Here is a 20,113-nt window from a genome sequence, read left to right as displayed (position 1 = left end):
CCAAGAACATACTTTTCATGCATCTCCTTTATGTGTTCTTCTTTTGCTAGGAGTTCAAATTTCAGAGATTTCACATTTGATGACTGTTTAGTGAGTTCATTAGTCGCATTCTAGATTAAAAATACACATAAAATCAAATACACCTTTCAGTCTTTGGTGGAATGCAGCATACAAATAAATACCATTCTCATGAAGAGTTAAATTTGCAAAATTATGCTTATAATTAAGAAGGACATTTTATTATTTTTAAATGCTTTATTTTATATGTTTTAATAGAAGTACTAAGGTACACTAAAATTTTTATATAACATACCAAAACCACAGAAGAATGTCATTGTATAACAACTGTAAAAAGCACATACCCAAAATACACGTATGGGAAAGAAACATGGACGGTTTTATAAAATGTATATGTGCATGTGATTAATTTAGTATTTTAATGGGCTAATAAGATTACTTAAAATGAATGGCGGGTTTACTAAGAACCCAAAACAGACCAAATATGGTCACAAATGCTCTGCAGTTCCTCCCATTAGGAGGTAAGATTCAGCTTCCAACCCTTTCAGTCTGTCTGGCCCGTGATTTGCTTTGTCCAAAAAAAAAAAAAAAAGTGACAGAAATGAAATTACGCAAGTACCAGATCCTGGGCCTCAACCCTTGCAGCTTGCACTTTTGCCCTCTCAGAACACTGCCTGGGATCACCTTGCAGGGTAGACGGAGGAAAGGCCACGTGGAGAAGCAGGGAGGGACCCGGGCAGCCGCTCTGCAGATAGGCTGTGAGTAAGGCTATCTTGGAACTTCTGGTCCAGATAAATCCTTGAGTTAAAAGAATGCAGCAGGCACAAGAGAGAACACAAAAGACAGAAGCAAAAGACCTGCCCGGTCCAACCCACTGGATCTTAAGAATTAATAAACTGCTACTGTTTTTTAGCTGCTGCATTTTAGGATTTGTATGACAGTGACAGATAACTGATAGGGAACTTTACTAATACTAAATTTACTTACTTCAATTTATTACTACTATTACTACTTATTTTTCAAGTTCCTATGCACAAACATCAGTTTTTCTTTTTTTCTTTAAATATTTTATTTATTTATTTGACAGAGATCATAGATAGGCAGAGAGACAGGCATAGAGAGAAGGGGGAAGCAGGCTCCCTGCTGAGCAGAGAGCCTGACGTGGGGCTTGATCCCAGGACCCTGAGATCATGACCTAAGTGAAGGCAGAGGCTTAACCCACTGAGCCACCCAGGGACCCAAACATCAGTTTTTCAAAGCAGAACAGCTTTGTGGTATTTGCTGACTGCACAGCCCGGGAGCCAGAGGTAGTAAATGGAGTGTCAGGAACCCTAACTCTTAATTTGGACTCAAGTTCCAAGTAAACATGTAATCTGAGATATTACCTAGTGTTTTTGATATTTATAGTTTCCCCATCTAAATGATAGTGTTAACATACATTAATTTATTTGTTGAAATTTTAAAATATTAAATTAATATAAGCAGAATAAAATGTGATAGCTTTAAAAGTATTTGGAATATTTTGCTAATCTTTCTAGTAATTACAATCATTTGTGTTAGAACTATTCCCAGCTTTGACCATATCACACTAAATGAAACATAAATTTGAAAAGATGAAACCATTAATCACATCATGTAAATGAGAGTCAAATTCATTAGTCAGATTTCAAAATATCTCTGTGGTAAAGCATATCTAAATATAAAATTTGAAATAATTTTTAATTTTTACAAATATGGAAATTTTCTTAAAAATGGCAAGTGTACTGAATGTGAAAAATTTTGATTAAGTGGGGACATCTGGGTGGCTCATCAGTTAAGTGTCTGACTCTGGATTTCGGCACAGGTCATCATCACAGGGTTGCAGGATCAAGCCCCATGTCATGCTCAGCAGTGGAGCTTGCTTAAAATTCTCTCTCCCTCTCTCTCTGTTTCCCACTTCCTCAATCTCTCACTCTTTCTCTAAATAAATAAATAAAATACAAGCTAAAAATTTTTTTTGATTGTGTAATGCAATCTAAATTTCTACCATATTTGACAAGCATTGGCAGAATAAGATATTCCACACTAGTGAATTTAGCAGATAATTGAAGCTTTTGCTTCTACCATTAATTTTCAATTCTCTCTGGAATGATTGTTCACTCACTTAGAAACAAGAACATCCATACTTACATGAAACACTATAATAGTGATACTTCAATATAGTGATATATTATAAATATTATCACTGTATTAATTATATATGTTAACTTGCTATAGTAAGTCGTCACTATATCATTATATTGTCATGCCTTTTGGAACTATTATGATATAAATGGCTACTGACCCTTACTCTAAATGGTCCCAGACTGCTGTTTTTCTAATTTTGTATTTTTACCTTATTATTTTCCTATTTTCTTTTTCTCTCTGTCAATCCCTTGGCCAAAATTTCTTGCTTTTGCCATCCATATTCCTGCCTAAAAACAATTGTCTGCTCCTTTAATATGCCTACTTCTAATCTTTTGAGGTCTTTTCTGCTGAGAAGTTGAACAAAGAGACTTACTGGAGCTGTATTTAAAATAAAAAAGATAACTGGTGGTAAATGAAGCCTGACAGTATCTTTAGTGGAATAAATTAAGTGAATTTTAAGGTAGTTGTTTGATTCTTTTCTGTTTTTAGACTTAAGGCTGTTATTTTAGGTGACTGAAAATGCTGTAAGTCTGACTTCTGGAGAGTTGAGGGATTACTGAATTATAGTAAATAAAACACCAGCTTGATATATACTTTTACCAGAATCTCTAAATCTCACAGCCATTTCATTTGATCCTTAAAAATCCTTATGAAGTGGGTAGAAAGGTATCCCTGCTTTAGACCTCTGGAGAAATTATTTCCTCAGTCTGGTCCCATAAGAAGTTAATGCACAACGAGTGATCAAAACCCAAGGCCTCTAATATTTTCCATTTCTACTATACAATATTTATCTGCAGCATGACCTCAAATCTGGACAAAACATTTATTTCAAAAATGTCACAATGGTAAGAATCCATCGTGGTTAGAGCTTTCCTGCTTAAGTTTATTAAAGGTGGGTTTTTGTTGTTATTGTTTGTTTGTTTGTTTGTTTTTAAACTGCAGAGTGTCTAAGTAAAAGCATGGACTCTAAAGTCAGAGGGATTGAGTTCTAATTTCGGTTCTCTTAGTAGTTCAGTTGACTTTGGACAATTAATTTAACCTGTGTTTCTGCTTTCTCAACAGTAAAATAGAGTAATAGATTTTATCTCACAGGAGAGAAGTGAGGTTTGTTTTTTTTAAAGATTTTTATTTACTGGGGCACCTGGGTGGCTCAGTGGGTTAAGCCGCTGCCTTCAGCTCAGGTCATGATCTCAGGGTCCTGGGATCGAGCCCCGCATCGGGCTCTCTGCTCAGCGGGGAGCCTGCTTCCCTCTCTCTCTGCCTGCCTCTCCGTCTACTTGTGATTTCTCTCTGTCAAATAAATAAAAAATAAAAAAATCTTTAAAAAAAAAAAAAGATTTTTATTTACTTGTGAGAGACAGAGAGCGACCATGAGCACAAGCAGGTGGGGAGGAGCAGAGGGACAGGGAGAAGCAGATTCCCCACTGAGCAGGGAGCCCAACATAGGGCGTGATCCCTGGACCCTGAGATCATGACCTGAGCTGAAGGTAGGGGCTAAATGTCTGAGCCACCCAGGGACCCCTAAAAATGAGGTTTAAATGAGTTAATATATGTAAAGGACGTAGAACCAGCCTGGCAATAGTTTACCTATAAAGGAACAGTAGTTTAAAAGCTATGATGCTTCATTATTGACTTACTGGAAAACTGGAAAAGAACTTGGTCTACCCCAAAGGAATGCTTTCAATACGCAGGAAGTCAAACAGCCACAAATATAAACTGAAGTACTAGTAAATTCAAATTTTATAAATACACTAAATATAAATAACACACACCATCTACTGGAAGGAATTTGTACATACCTAAATATTTGGTTATCTATCTATATATAGTTGGATACCTTGAAGAAACATGTATAATAGAGGTAAAAATGAGGATACAGAAAATACATATGAGCAATGAAATGATACTCAATACACCATGTGTTCTAAGAGGTATACCTAAGAATTTACACAGAAAAGACTAAAATTACCTGGATAAAATTTTAAAAGGTCATGTAAATCTTTAATATATTCAAATCTAATGAGTTTCTTCTTAATTAGGCATAAAAACATCAACAAGAAAGTTTTTTTTTTAGAAAATTATGATGTTAGCAAGTTGTTATCTGCCATGGGTTGAATTGTGTCCCTATAAAATTTGTATGTTAAAGTCTTAACCCTAGTACCTCAAGATGTGACTGTATTTGGATAAGGCCCTAAAGAAATAATTAAGGTAAAACGAGGTCGTATGGGTGGACCTTCACCAGACATGACTGGTATCCTTGTTAGAAGAGGAGAGCGAACACAGATAACACAGACACAGGACTGACCATAAGAGGTACAAGTTAACGAGAGAACCTATAACCTATTGATACCTAGATCTTGGACTTGTAGACTCCAGAACTATGAGGAAAAGAAATTCCATTACTTAAGCCATGCAGTGTGTGGTATTTTGTTAGGAAGACCTAGCAAATTAATAGAATATCAAAACAGATTTGTAGTAACAGAGTGTATTATACACCTTAAGGCACTGGTCTTCTAAGATACTTCCATATTAAAACATGAAACAAGGCAGAGTAAAGATTTATCCTTTCTGTCCCTATGTAGCCTGGTCAGTATCCTAGGACTCCAGGCTAGATATGGACACTTCACTTCAAACATACATGGAGTATGACCTAACTTGCTCCAGACATTCTCATAGTCTTATCTTTGTGACTCACACATTCCTCCAAAGTGAAGAGATTTATATGTGGGTGAAAACTTACACCATGGGAAACCATAAGGTAAACAACTTACAGATACTGACATGGGTCTATTATTTCCAAAGTTATGTTAGATGATTTCATAGTATATAAAACCAAGTAAGTAAAATATAAATCAATGTAGAGCTATTAACCACTTTAAAAAATTAAGAAATCAGATTAGGTATTATTGGATCCAACATTCTATTTTATCTTGGTGAAAACTAAAGTTATATTAGGAGCATGAACACTTAATTTACAGAACTGTGAACTAAAGTTTCTGTAGTAGATACAGACAGGATCAAAGTATATCGCAAAGACTTTTTCTGTAAGAAACCTAACACGGAAATAGTTTTAGTCCACTTTTTCACAAACAAACGCATCTTATGAAAAGATGTATGCACCAAAGCTTGCACCACTATTTTTTCTCATATTTGTATTATGTAAGGTATTTAAACTTATGAAATATAGTGGTTGAGGCAAGTTCTGCACATAAAAACTCTGAAGAAGATGGTATTTAGGAAATATCTAAATTAATATTATTATATCTATTATTAACAAAGCAAAATATTTTCAAGTAATTATACATTCATTTACTTTAAACTTCATCCTCCTATTTTATCTTCTTAGTAACCCTTCATTTAAAGATACTTTTGGAGTGCACACCTATCATATTTTGAATTAAAAGCAACTGAATCTGTTCGATAATTCAATATTCTAATGCCCTTTCAGCAGTCATAGTTACTCCATTCCTAATGGACTCTGTGCATTTTCAACCAGAACTTTCTAGTGACTCTCATTATGTGATGGTCCCACATAGAGTGTCCTTAGAGCTCCCAGCTAGCAAAACCCACCAAACAAAATAATTAAGTATGTGAGGAATAAATGAGCATGTTTTAAACAGTATGAAAATGAACTTTCCAATTAAATATCACAAATCCTGTTTTTTACAAGGTAATTCTACTTAAACTAAGGTCAGCCTTATTTTTAAGTTGTTGATAATTTCACCTGGACTTAGTATTTTTCACAAAGAAAATGAACACGGCTTTTTACTCTTAATTCTCAGGTTTAACTTGCTAAAGTTTATCAAACCAACCACCTTTGCCCTGTGTTTCTCTCTCCCTCCATAATTTCCCTCCTCCTTTCTCATCTCCATCCAACAAACACCAAATTAAAATAGTAGCAACTGTATAGAGGGAAACAATTCTATTTATGTTGATACACTAAAGTTTGAAAGGAATTCTGTTCAGTGGAAGGAGGAATGGAGGTTAGAGGGGAGTTCAGTAGTGAAAGAGAAATGACAATGGCTAGTTTCTGCCATCTTCTAACAGGATTCCATTGTATCTTGTCATTTTCTCAGAGACAGTGTTGTAAGTTACCAATAAGAAACTGCTAGGCTAAAAGAGAATGATGAGGTCAAATATAGTATTAATAACTTTTGAATTATTTATACCATAATTAGAATCAATATAAACATGTCTTTAAGGATCTTGGTCTTGGACTTGTAGACTCCAGAACTATGAGGAAAAGGTATATGTATTCATGTTTATTAAAATTTCTAATTACCTTTAATTTACACTGCAATTGCTTCATCTCCAAATCCATGCTCCTTGAAGGACCAAGTGATGTAACTTGTATCCGTGGAACTATCACCCGGGAAACTTCTTCTGCCAAACTTGTGATTTCAGATGAGGACTCCAATTTCCTCAGCAAGTCTTCTTTTTCCCTCCGAAGCCCAGCCAAATCCAAATTTAGCTTCTTTTTTCAAAAAGAAAATAAATATAAATGTATTATAAAAAGCAATTATTTTTCACCCAATAATTATCAGCATAAAATCTTAATGCTAAAGAAAAAAGTGAAATTAATTCTAAAAATAATTATTATAAAAAAAAGGCAGACACTAAAAATAATTATTATAAAAACTTTACAGAAATCATAACTCCTACTTAAGGTTTTTGCTTAAGGTTGTAGGGATTGTAAAGGTTAAAACAAAATGGGCTGGCTGCATCCAGCATCTTTCAGCTGGCTAGTCTTCACTCATGATGTGCTATTTCTTTGACTTCACATACACATGCCTGAGCCAGAGATTCACATATTTGATAACCTTGACTTCAGGACTGATGTACTTAACTGGTAAAAGCCAAGCTGGAGCAGGACAAGATAACAGATGTTAGTTGTTTATTCCACTGGGTAGGTCTTACCATGCTATATGGCAGCCAAAACGCTTCTCATTTAGTAACATAAATGTTAAGTCCAATTAGCAAAAGAGGCTTATTAGAGACTTAGTTCAAATAAATAGCGTGCAAACAAATTCACTCAGCCGAATGCATCTGATTGATAGTTGCCGAGTCCTTTTTGTAATGTTCACATAGAACTGCGCTAAACTCCTTACATTTGAATTTTTAATGACATCAACATTTTACTAAAAGACATACTGGTAATGTTTGTATGAAATAGTGTAAAAGAAACTGTCTTAATGTTGACCCTTCTCGTTCACCAATCTGCAGTCAGCAGAATGTCACCAAGCTGTAATGGCCTAACAACTCAGAGCTCCTTAAGAGGATAACTGCAGTACGATTTTATTATTCCAGAGAAGCTTATAATATGGTAGTTTAACATAAGGAACAATTAGACAAAATGGTACTAAAATCTCTCAGGGGGCAAAAAGTCTTTCTTAGTGAAAAATTCTAATGAGAAACAGCAAAAGATGTAGCCAACACGTACAGTAATATAAATATGGGACATAAGTTATTTAAGTATTAACACTATATTTAAACACAACTCTTAAGGGCCTATACCAATAATTGCCTATTTCTTTATGTATATCGGTCTATACTGTTAAATATGAATATCTCAGATATTGGGTTCAAAACTAGAGCTTGATATAGTTGATATTAGATTATGTTTTGGTAGAATAAAAAGTATGTACTGGTGAAAAAAAATCTTTGATTATATTTGACCTTATTTTTTTAAAGATTTATTTATTTATTTGAGAGGGAGAGAAACACTTGGGGGGAGGGGCATGGGGAAGGGAGAGAGAATCCCAAGCAGACTCCAGTTGGCCTATGGGTTGGATCCCATGACAGTTGAGATTGAGACATGAGCCGAGACCAAGAATTGGAAGCTTCACCAACTGCTCCACGCAGGCGCCCACTTGATTATATCTGAACTTATCATGGAGAGGCGTGGTTCTATATATTTTCAGGAAACATTCATTCATGAATTGTATCAAAGGTACCAAATAATTAATATCTAAAAGCAAACTGATAATTTCTCCACCCCTAAAAATCTTCCTGGTTATCTTCCAAGCTTGAATCCATCTCTCTCCATGTTTATTGTCTATATCCAACCAATTGTCACGTTCTATAAATTATGTCATGTCTCTCATATTCACTCCCTCTGCCACTTTCTTAATGAAGACTCTCACTAACCCACTGAGACTACTGCAAAAACCCTTCCCCTCCCCGCAACCCTTCCCACTTTTAAACCATCTTTTATACAACTTCCTAAAACAACACGGACCTGTTAATCCCTCATTCAAATACCCTTCAGGGGTTTCTTACCCCAGTAGGATAAAGCTCAGATGTCTGTGATTATAGTAACGCTCTCTAAAATTTAGCTTCAATTTGTATTTCAGGCAAGTATCATCTGAAGGCAAACTTGCTAGCCATACCCCCAACCTGTCTGCCATTTCTACATCGATGTTTCCACACTTGGCATTTTCTTCTGCTGAGATCTCACTCATGCTTGAAGAACAGCTTAGTATTTCCTCCTTTATGAAGTCTTCTGTCGCTTCTTTTTCTTTCACAAGTAGCTTCTCCATTCTCCCCCATTAGCTCCCATAGCACTGGGCCTATTCTTCAACCATGAACCCTAGTAAGTCCTTGAGAGAGGACTGTGCCTTCCTCCCCCAGGTATCTAAAAACAGTGCATTCTGTATGGTAAGAAACAGAAGAAAGATTCCAAAAACTGAAGTCTCCCCATTTGTAGCATGGACAGTGCTATGAAGACACATTAATTTCAGCTCATATTTACAATCTTTCTATTAGTTTATCACTATATAAATTAAAATACACTTTTAAAGTAAAGTAATATTATCAGTGTTTACTTAAGGAGTATGCCCTGGAGCATTTATCAATCCTGAAGTTAATGCTATGCATCTAAATTAGGCTTTCTAAGATTGTAATTTGGTATGACATAATTCATGGCTGCAATTCTATGTGGAATCTCAGGCAACAGAAAATTCAACTTTGATGAGGCTCCTTTCTTCCCATGAACAGTCCCGGTAGCTTCTCTCATTTGTTAAACTTGTATGCTGTTAGATTTCTGTCTATTCCTTCCACAGCGGTAGATCCTAACACTATTAATAAATCCTTCATAGAGGAAAGACCAAACCAATAAATATAGTTCTCTAAAAGACATGTATTGTAGATTTTAACTTTACTCTAACAATACAAAATTTATTAAATGAAGAAACACTGAAGTTATGGAGACTGTAAATCACATGACTTGTAATTTACTAAAATATAAATCATATTTTGATTAACTAGTATTTAAAACCTACAATCTTTAAAAAAGATTTCTAATATACATGCCCAGAAATGCTACAGGGCATGTGTTGAAAAAGAAGAAATAAACAAATCGTATATTTCATCAGGTTGGAGTCCTTCATCCATTTGAATTTTGGACAAATAATGATGGCCCTATTACTAACTTCTCTCAGGTTAAACATCCTATTTCTCATTTGAGATATGCTACAGATAAGACAAGAAGCATAAATAATTTTCTTTTGTGTACACTCAGCTTGGCATGTGAGACTAATTGTGGTGACCTTGTTAGAAAGAGAATATGCTTAAAATTTACCAATAAATTTAGATTACCCTTAAAATTGTTACTTTTCTTCTTTATCAAAAGCATGATTCCTATTTCCACATTATTACTTTACCATCTCTAAACATTTAAAAATATGTCATTTATATTAAAATCATAAATAATAATAAAACACATGGAGAGTCATAATTTTCGGATTTTAGCCTGGGATCTACTGCTTACCAGTTGAGTGATGCTAATTAATGCTTGACACTGTTTCCTCATTTAAAAACAAAGATGATGCTTGTCTGCCTAGCAAAGGTCATTTTGAGGGCAGAATTTAAAAAAATATGATAGCACTTGGTAAATTTTAAATTTACAGCATTATTGTTAATAGTTATCTTGCAGTAAATGCTATCATAAAGCATATGAAAAGTATCTTAAAGGCTGAGAACCTGGATTTTTAAAAAAATGCTTCATGATATATATAAAATATCAAGTATATATATAAACATATACAGAAAAATCCTCCCTTAAAAGATATACCAATCTTTTAAAAGTCTATTTCAATTTAAAAGTTGACTTCACTGGGAATAAGCTTATAAAGTAGAACTTAACACTATAAAAGTTTAAAATTAGACCCTAGTTATTATTTATTTAAATAGGACATTGAAGAAGCATAAGTCTCTGAGAAGTAAAGAACCCTCTAAGCAACAGTAAGAAGAAACGAAATGTATTAGAGAATTTGTTCTTCCATAAAGTGCTCTGGGGGAGGCAGAATCCTCAAAGGACCCCCAATGACCCATGCCCTGTAAAATATCTTCCCCTCGTATGTGGGTGAGACTTGCGAATGCAATGGGCTATCACTCCCATGATTGTATTATTTGCATATGTTATATGCAAAAGGCATTCTTTAAATTATGGTCCCTAATCACATGACTTTGAGTTAATCAAAAGCAAAATTATCCTGGCTGGTCCTGATCTAATCAGGTAAGGCCTTTACAAGAAATACAGGGGCCCTCCTGAGGTTAGAGAGATTCCCCTGCTGGCTTTGAAGAAGTAAGTGGCCAGGTTGTGGAAGGATGGTGGAGAGGATAGTAAGACAAGAACCTCAGGAAAGCCTCAGGTTTGAGGACTGAGAATGGTCCTTGACTGGGAGTCAACAAGAAAACAGGGACCTCAGTTCTACAGTCATAAGGAACTGAATTTTTCCAATAAACATGTGAGCTTGGAAGAAAAGCCCAAGCTCCAGAAAGGAAGGTAGCCTAGAAGACAGGCTGATGTGTTACTCTGTGACACACAGCCTTGTGATACTCTGAGAACAGGGCTTCACTAAGCTGTGCCAGACTTATCACCCGTGGAAACTGTGACTTAATGAATGTATATGTTGCTTCTAAGCAGCTAAGTTTGTGGCAATTCGTTATGGAGCATGGAAAACTAATGTTGAGTCCCCATTTTAAAAAAATAAGCCTCTTTCTTAAATCTTGTTCTCTTATTGCCACCCTGCCCACCTTGAACAAGTATCTCCAACCCCAAAGAGTATAGTTTGTATAATGTCCTCCTTTGGATTTAATTTTTTCTTTATCCATAATTTTGTGTTAATTTTCTCTTCAATTGCCTTAAAAAATGATCTCATTTTCTCTGCTAGAAATATAAATTGCCTCTAGATCTACATCTTACAGTTTAATTGCCAAGCCTAAGGCCAGACGCTTCCTTTTACTGCACTCAACAGTAACTGCGGAACCCCACAAACCAAGTGAATAGGCTCTCTTGACAGACTTTCCCTTGTCCTCATGCATGATAGTTTGTTCAGTTTATTCAAGAAATTAAAATTTCTTTTATTCTGGGTCCCAACATAACATTTTCTAGATTTCATTAGGAAATGTCTAGACTCAGAACTGACTCAGTGTCTAGCATTTAGTTTTTAAATACACAGAGCATAGTAGTAACTGTTCTAACTCTGTTTTCAGTGATAAACAAAAAAGTGCCAGTCCTTGCCTTCACGTAGCTACCAGTCTAAACCTTAGAAATATACAAGGATTAACTACAGTAAGCGCTATGAAGAAACAAAACAGGGAGCTAATGGAAATGCTGTTGCCTTCACATCCCATCTGGTAAGCCCAGTTACAGCCAATTTCCTTCCACATACCCTTCCTGGTCTGTTTTGTCAGACGTTTCCTAGAAGCTAGGTGTAATATTAAAGGCTACAGCTAGGTCTACAACCACCTTGCTTTCCAACTTTTACTCTAGAGAAGCTATCTGCCCAAACACTGATGAGTAAACTGAGGCCAACTGTGGCGAGAAGGAGGATCTCTTTTCCAGCAGGAAGCCTTGGTAAACATTTTAATATTCAAGAATGAATTATTAGAAAAACTAAAATTGGGCTGATGGAAAATATCCTAGGTCCAAGGGAAATGAAGCAAAGGGTTTAGAAAAAAAAATCAGAATTGAAAGAATAATTTCCCTGATCACTCCCCAAAATAATGTATTTTTAGATACTTTAATCTTGATGTCTCCAAAGAATAAAATAATCAACATCTGACTATTTAATGGATATGATGCTAGTCATGGCATGGGAAAAGAAAACACTTGTGAGCACTCACTAGTTTAGGAGCAGTGCTCGAGGGAAGAGGACAGGGTGGGTGGTGCAGCTCTTTTGATTCTTTTCTTTTCTTTTAAGATTTTATTTATTTACTTGAGAGAGACAGAAAGAGAGAGAGCATGACCAAGGGAAGATCAGGGGGACAAGTGGGCTCCCCACTGAGCATGGAGCCCGAAGGGGAGCCCAATGCAGGGCTCGACATGGGGCTCAACGTGGGGCTCATTCCCAGGACCCTGAGATCAAGACCTGAGTTGAAGTCAGGTGCTTAACTAACTGAGTCACCCAGGGGCCCCAAGAGACCGATTCTTACCTAATGTTTTTTGATGGACAGTAATCACTCTATAGCACTGAAAGACACTGTTCAGTTCTCCCCATGTTTTTCACCACTGGACTGGAAACTTAAAGTAATGAACTATCTATAAACTTCAGAAAACAGTTTTAGTTAGGACAGTGGGATCTGAAATGTAGACACACGTCAATTCTAGAAAATCCAGCCTAACGTGAGGTTGAATGGGCCACAGGAGCAGGGTGTCTGAGAAGCCTAAGAAAAAAATAGTTGGTGGGAGAAGGAGAAGGATTCTTTCCAGTCCATACTAGGGAAAAGGTTAGGTGTCAAATATTGGAAAAGGTCAGTCAGTAAAACAGAGTAAAATGTGAGGGTTGGCTCTTATCTCTAACAATAGTGGAGAATCTGACTTTTCTTTCTCCTTGTGAAACCCAAAGCCCTTGACAGTCAAAGTAAGGAAAAACAATAATCATTCAGTGGCAACTGTCTGGTCACAGTTACTTCACCCAAATCTTTTGTCTTAAATTCTACATAAGACTGAGAGTATGAAATGATGTTATTTCATGTTGAACATACAAATAAATTGATTTACATCTCACAATCAGATTATTCTGGTTCACACTTAAGCAGAGGCAGCAATCTGAGAATCTTACTATTACAACTTTAAAAAAATTACTATATAATAATTTTGTTACCAGAATTAAAGCAAAAAAGACTGGAGAGAAAATTCGAGTTGAGTAATACCTACATAAATTCTATAGGCAAGAACCTCCTAGAAAGTCACCATGATCTTAATCTTATTTCTCCTTCCTGTGAATAAAACCGATATTCCTTCAATGGGAATATAAGTCTTCCTTGACTTATGATGGGGTTACATCCTGACAAACTCATACTAAGTTCAAAATATTGTGGCCCAAAAATGCATTTAATACACCTAACCTACCAAACATCAGAGCTTAGCCTTGTATACCTAAAATGTGCTCAAGACACTTACATAAGCCTACAACTGGGCAAAATCATAGAACGCAAGGCCTGTTTCATAATAAAGTGTTCAATATTTCAAGTAAAGGGCTAGTATCCAAAATCTATAATGAACTTATCCAACTCAACACCCAAAGAACAAATAATCCAATTAAGAAATGGGCAGAAGACATGAACAAACATTTCTGCAAAGAAGACATCCAAATGGCCAACAGACACATGAAAAAGTGCTCAACATCACTCGGCATCAGGAAAATACAAATCAAAACCACAGTGAGATACCAACTCACACCAGTCAGAATGGCTAAAATTAACCAGTCAGGAAATGACAGGTGTTGGCAAGGATGCAGAGAGAGGGAAACCCTTCTACATTGTTGGTGGGAATGCAAGCTGGTGCAGCCACTCTGGAAAACAGTACGGAAGTTCCTTAAAAAGTTGAAAAGAGGGACGCCTGGGTGGCTCAGTGGGTTAAGCCGCTGCCTTCGGCTCGGGTCATGATCTCAGGGTCCTGGGATCGAGTCCCACATCAGGCTCTCTGCTCAGCGGGGAGCCTGCTTCCTCCTCTCTCTCTCTCTGCCTGCTTCTCTGCCTACTTGTGATCTCTCTCTGTCAAATAAATAAATAAAAAATCTTAAAAAAAAAAAAAAAGTTGAAAGGAGAGCTACCCTATGACCCAGCAATCGCACTACTGGGTATTTACCTTAAAGATACAAATGTAGTGACCCAAAGGGGCACGTGTACCCAAATGTTTATAGCAACAATGTCCACAATAGCCAAACTATGGAAAGAACCTAGATGTCCATCAACAGATGAATGGATAAAGAAGATATGGTATATATATGTATACAATGAAATACTATGCAGCCATCAAAACCCCTGAAATCTTGCCATTTGCAATGACGTAGATGTAACTAGAGAGTGTTATGCTAAGTGAAGTAAGTCAATCAGAGAAAGACAATTGTCATATGATCTCTCTGATATGAGGAATTTAAGAGGCAGTACAGGGCGTCATGAAGGATAGGGAGGGAAAAAGATAAAACAAGATGGGACCAGGGAGGAAAACAAACCATGAGACTCTTAATCTCAAGAAACAAACTGAGGGTTGCTGTGGGGAGGGATGGGGTGGCTGGTTTATGGACATTGGGGAGGGTATGTGCTATGGTGAGTGCTGTGAATTGTGTAAGACTGATGATTCACAGACTATTTGTAAGACTGAAGCAAATAATACATTACATGTTAATAAAATAAAATAACAAATAAATAAATACTGTAGTGAAAGTAAAAAAGAGAATGACTGCATAGATACATAATGGTTATAAGTACATTGGTTGTTCACCCTCATGATCGCGTGGCTGACTGGGAGCTGCCGCTGCTCCCCTGCCCAGCCTCACAGAGAGAGCTGGACCACATTACACTAGCCCAGGAAAAGACCAAAAATCAAACTTCAGAGTACAATTTCTGTGGAATGCTTACAGCTTTCACATTATCATTAAGTGGGAACATGGTAAGTTAGGGACTGTTGCTATTATTCTTTTGCAAGAAAAAAAAACTGAAAGAAATAAAAATTCTGTATTGTCCATTTAAAAGACTTAATTAAAACGTTATATGAGTTAAAAAGAAAATTACATGGGTTTCTAGGTTATCAGTAGAATATTTCCCACACAAGTACTTACAAGTACTTACATGTGCTTTACAAGTACTTACCTAAAGAGATAAATAGTTCAGATTAATAATTGCTTCAAGTTACTAACAAATTTTATAAATTGAAAGCACGAGTTTTTCTTTATGATATTTGAGATCTTCAAGAAAAAGAATTAAAAATTAAAACTACCACCAACCAAAAAAAGAAGAAGAACAAAGATCTCAGGCAGAAATGGAATTATTTATGTAACAAAATTTCTTATGAAAAATACACTGTTACTACATCACTCACTTATAAACTATTTTCTGACAAATGCAGTTATTAAAAGCCTACAGTATGTTTCACAAAATGTCAAGCAAATGAAGGTAATATAGAGGACTTTTTACCAATGCTTTTGCTAGTAGTTAGACTTCAGTAGCCTTTAGAGACCATTAAGTACCCTTTGGCTAATTGGCCAATGGAAGATTAATCCTCTTTTTATTCTAGCAGCACTATTTTAACACCCTTTACACTCTGTCAGTGTAGTGTCTGAATGACAAAATAATATTGTGCATGAATAATAAGCAGAAAAGTTAAATTAACATCTCATGTTTCACATGCCATACCAATGTGTCAGAAGAACTTTCTTTTTAAGTCACTGACATTCAACTTTTTAAAACAATCTCATGTTGACATCTTATTGAGGTGAATCTTCCTAATTACTGCTAATTGCCTATCAAGAAAAAAACTCTTTTCGTGAAGTGAAGTTGTCTAGTACAGATGAACGTAGCTCCAGTGTGCACATTAAAGACAAAGCATGACACCTGAGGTGCTACTTTGTTATAAGGTCATACTAAATATGGTTTGCAATTAACAAAGCCGTTTTTTATGGTACTGGAAATGCCAATCTGTCTCGATGCGTTCAAATTAGGTTCTATCAAAGAAGTATGGATATCTGCATATGGATAAGAGACATGCTACTTCCAGTAACATGTACAGGAAGTAAAATTAATTCAATGCCCTTACACTTTGTGATGGGAGTTCTAAGTGATGCCCAATTAAATAGTTTTATAAATGTGTTTGAATATGATTTCTCAAAATAAAAATCAAATATAATATTATTATAAAGGCCAAATTGTTTTAAAACAGTTTACTAATACTTTTCTCAAAACAGCCCCAAAACTGAAAACATTTTACACGTACACTTTAATTTGTACTAATAGTTTTGATGTGATAGGCATTTATAGTAAATATTAACCTAAGCAATAATGGCAATATAATGTGTTTCAAAATAATCAGAATAACTAACCTAATGACTTTTAACTGGATTGAAGTTAAACCACATCGCTTACACTTCTTCCCCCAAAACTATGGAAAAAGGTTCAGTAAAAATGTATTATTACGACATTTGGAAAACTAATAAAGCTGACTTTCCAATATTTGTGGGAAAACTATCATTATCTGATTTATTCATAGCAAGAGGAACTCAACTATAGGTTTATTGTTATTTCCAATCCCCTATTCTAGTTACTAAAATAAATGCCCCTTCAAGACTTACACAACCAAGTATGAAATACAAAAAAAGATATTCAGAACAAGAAGAATATCCAGAACGATTCATCATCATCACTCTCGTAAGAATTTTTCAATGTTCATATGGTAATATTATCAGATCAGTCTCAGCCCTCCTAGACATTCGATATGCACAAGATATGCTTACTAATGGCCACTAAGGAAGGTGCAGTGATTCCCATTCTGATTCCCTCCCCAAGAGAAAATGCAAGCAGCAATAACATATGCCATTCCAAAGAAGAAACCAAGCACTTGTCTTCCTAAACCTTTTTGCACTTTCCTTCTGCTTTCACTGCTTAAACTCAGCTAATTCAACACAGAAGTATCTATTCCTCACTCATTCTATACCTATTCTCCTCATTCTAGGCTTCCTCCGTCCCCTTTGTCAATACTTAGTTCAGTTGCGTAAGCTGTAAAGGGGCAGGACAGAAAGAATCCACCCCAATTAAACTACTAAAACAATGAAGAAAAAGTAAAAAAAAAAACCAAACTTCCCAAATCACCAAAAATAATAGTTGATATTTCACAGTAATATTAATACTGTATCTAAGTAAAGAACAGCCATAACATTTTAAATGGAGTTATAGATAGTGACTGAGCTATTAGGAATGAAGGCTACCAAATTCTAGGATATCTGCAGAAGTCTCATGAAGATTGTCTCATTCTCCTTTAATTAAACTTGGTTTTCCTACGAAACAGATTTCAATACTTTTATTCGATTGTTTTCCCTTCCTAGTGGGGTGATTTACTTATTGTAATGTATAAAAGGCCTTTGTGAATAAGCTTAAAGAAACTAATACTCATGTATAGTATTTTACTAACTGGAAGTGAGAATCTAGATAATTAAAATTTGCTCATAATACTTTATACCAAATTCAAAGGTCATTGATATTCCTTAAAATAATCTTTGAATTCAAAAAATTTACACTAGATCAGGATATATTTCTGTAATTCATATTTTCAAAAGATAAAACCATTTTCAATTAGTAAGCTACTAAAATACATGTATATCAACATTAAATTTATTTATATAACACTGGAATCAATTCATAGAATTGATTCTTCTGGGGAAATAAATCCAAAGGTTTAAATCATCATTTCTAGCTCCAATTTTATATATCAAACTACTAAAAAGATATACATTTCTTAAGTATATGCTAAATGTGAACAGCATCTTAATACTTATTGAAATATTTAACTGAGAGGGTCAATAGTTAATAGCATGTCTTCCCTCAGTTGTACTAGAGCATAAGCTCTGAAAACAAATTACTTGGATGAAAGCCAGTCAGGGAATTTCAAAAATCCTACAACTCATTACAAATTTAATAGCAGCAATACTAAGTATTCATATAATTTTGATTACATTTATAAATATACCTTATTGGGGTGCCTGGGTGGCTCAGTGAATTAAGCCGCTGCCTTCGGCTCAGGTCATGATCTCAGGGTCCTGGGATCAAGCCCTGCATCGGGCTCTCTGCTCAGCAGGGAGCCTGCTTCCCCCTCTCTCTCTGCCTGACTCTCTGCCTACCTGTGATCTCTGTCTGTTAAATAAATAAATAAAATCTTTAAAATATATATATAGATATATATAGATATAAAATATCTAGATATAGATATAGATATAGATATATCTATATAAAATATCTATATCTATATCTATATATATACACACACACATACACACACCTTATTAAAATTCTCAAGCAATGGGGTGCCTGGGTGGCTCAGTGGGTTAAAGCCTCCGCCTTCAGCTCAGGTCATGATCCCAAGGTCCTGGGATTGAGCCCCACATCGGGCTTTCTGCTCAGCATAAAGCCTGCTTCCCTTCCTCTCTCTCTGTCTGTCTCTCTGCCTACTTGTGATCTCCGTATATCAAATAAATAAATAAAATCTAAAAAAAAAAATTCTCAAGGGAAACAATAATGTTTTCTCTATTTCCTTTGTAAGTTTCATAAGATTTAAGAGAGTAAAAGCATGGACATTTCTTTAAAAGAATGGTTTTTGCAAACTTTGGACCTGATAAGATAAAGGTTACTGATAACATCTTAAATGGGATTTTTTAAAAATTAAAAATTAACATATGTGAAAATTACTAAAAACATTATTAAAAAAGAAACCCATGGCATAAAGTAGAAATTTCTTTCAAAGCAGGAAAGAAGGTTTACAAAGCTTGGATTTAAATGATATTATACAAGGTATTTCTCAGAGGTTTCATTAAAAAGCTCTTTTTTAAAAAAGGCTCTTTTTTTTAAACACAAAAATTTCAGACAGGAACTTTTTCCATCATCCTTCACTCCATTTTCTATCTAGAATTGTCTTCTGTTTATCACGTTCTTTCAAATAGTAAGCCTTAACCTAACAGAGTAATCACTTAATAAATTTGTGCTATGTGAAATATTCAGATTCATATAGATCTTTAGGAAGAGGGTAGTCTAATTTTTTATTAATTGAGCTGCTTTCTCTGCTTTCTTCCTGTAACAGTGGTTCTGAAAGAATACTTAGGACTTAGATATGTATTTTGGAAATTAGAGTGGCACTGAAATGGGTGAGAGGTAGGAGTACCAGATACAGCAGAATGTGGACATCAGTCCTGCCCAACAGAAACTGCCCTGTTTCCTGCCTGAATTTTAAATTTCCTCCCAGTTACTTCTTTAGATGAAAAATATGCATATAATGAAATGAACCTAAATCCTAACCAAAAATTACATATAAACAAAGTATTTTTCCCCCTGTGGGCCAGAAATTTATAAACCATGTAAATCAAGGAAAGATTGAAAGACGAGAAAGAGAAATCTTTCTTTTCTGGGGTCTAAACTAAAAGGATGTCACCATATGGCCAGGGACACATGAAAAAGATGGCCAGAGGGGAAGAGCTGTGAGATAAGGACGAACACTGAAGACGTAAGTCTGGTTTCAGGTACCACTGCTCTTCACAAGGCTGTTCCCTGAGGCAGTTCGTCCTTTGATTTGGTGAACTTCTTTTTTTTCTTTTTTTTTTTTTAGTTTGAGTTTAGTTTCTGGTATTTGCTCTCAAGAGGGTTCTGCTAACAAAACCTTCTAAGGAAAGTCCAACAAGCTCCTCCCTGTTATTCTAACTTTAATTTTTCTATGGCATCCTACATTGTGAAACAGCACTTCTCTTTTTCTCATAACGAATTTTCCCTACCTTGTTTCTGTATCACAGCACTCTCCTACTTCTTCTCATTCCTCTCTGTCCATATATAAGATACTACCCCAAATTTATTACCTTACTAGAAAAATGTGTTCTATCTCCACCATTATTTCTCTGGAATAATGGAATGGACAGGTTTCCACATTTTTATGATATATATCAAATATGCA

General features: G+C 35.3%; 1 protein-coding gene across 5 annotated transcripts in view; it reads right to left on the bottom strand.

Moving 5' to 3' along the window:
* The window catches only part of CNTLN (centlein), a 289,645-nt gene that overhangs the window by 38,265 nt on the left and 231,267 nt on the right, over positions 1–20,113 (bottom strand). For all 5 annotated transcript variants that reach the window (XM_004765706.3, XM_013063112.2, XM_013063111.2 and 2 more), the window contains 2 exons: positions 6,467–6,658; positions 13–110 (listed from right to left, as the gene is read on the bottom strand). In XM_004765706.3, the coding sequence (XP_004765763.1) occupies positions 13–110; positions 6,467–6,658 (290 nt within the window). The remainder of the gene's footprint in view (positions 1–12; positions 111–6,466; positions 6,659–20,113) is intronic.

This window comes from Mustela putorius, unplaced genomic scaffold (assembly GCF_011764305.1).
Source record: "Mustela putorius furo isolate JIRA1106 unplaced genomic scaffold, ASM1176430v1.1 tig00000421_pilon_pilon_pilon, whole genome shotgun sequence".
In the NCBI taxonomy this organism is placed as follows: domain Eukaryota; kingdom Metazoa; phylum Chordata; class Mammalia; order Carnivora; family Mustelidae; genus Mustela; species Mustela putorius.
This window is presented reverse-complemented; position numbering and strand designations above follow the sequence as displayed.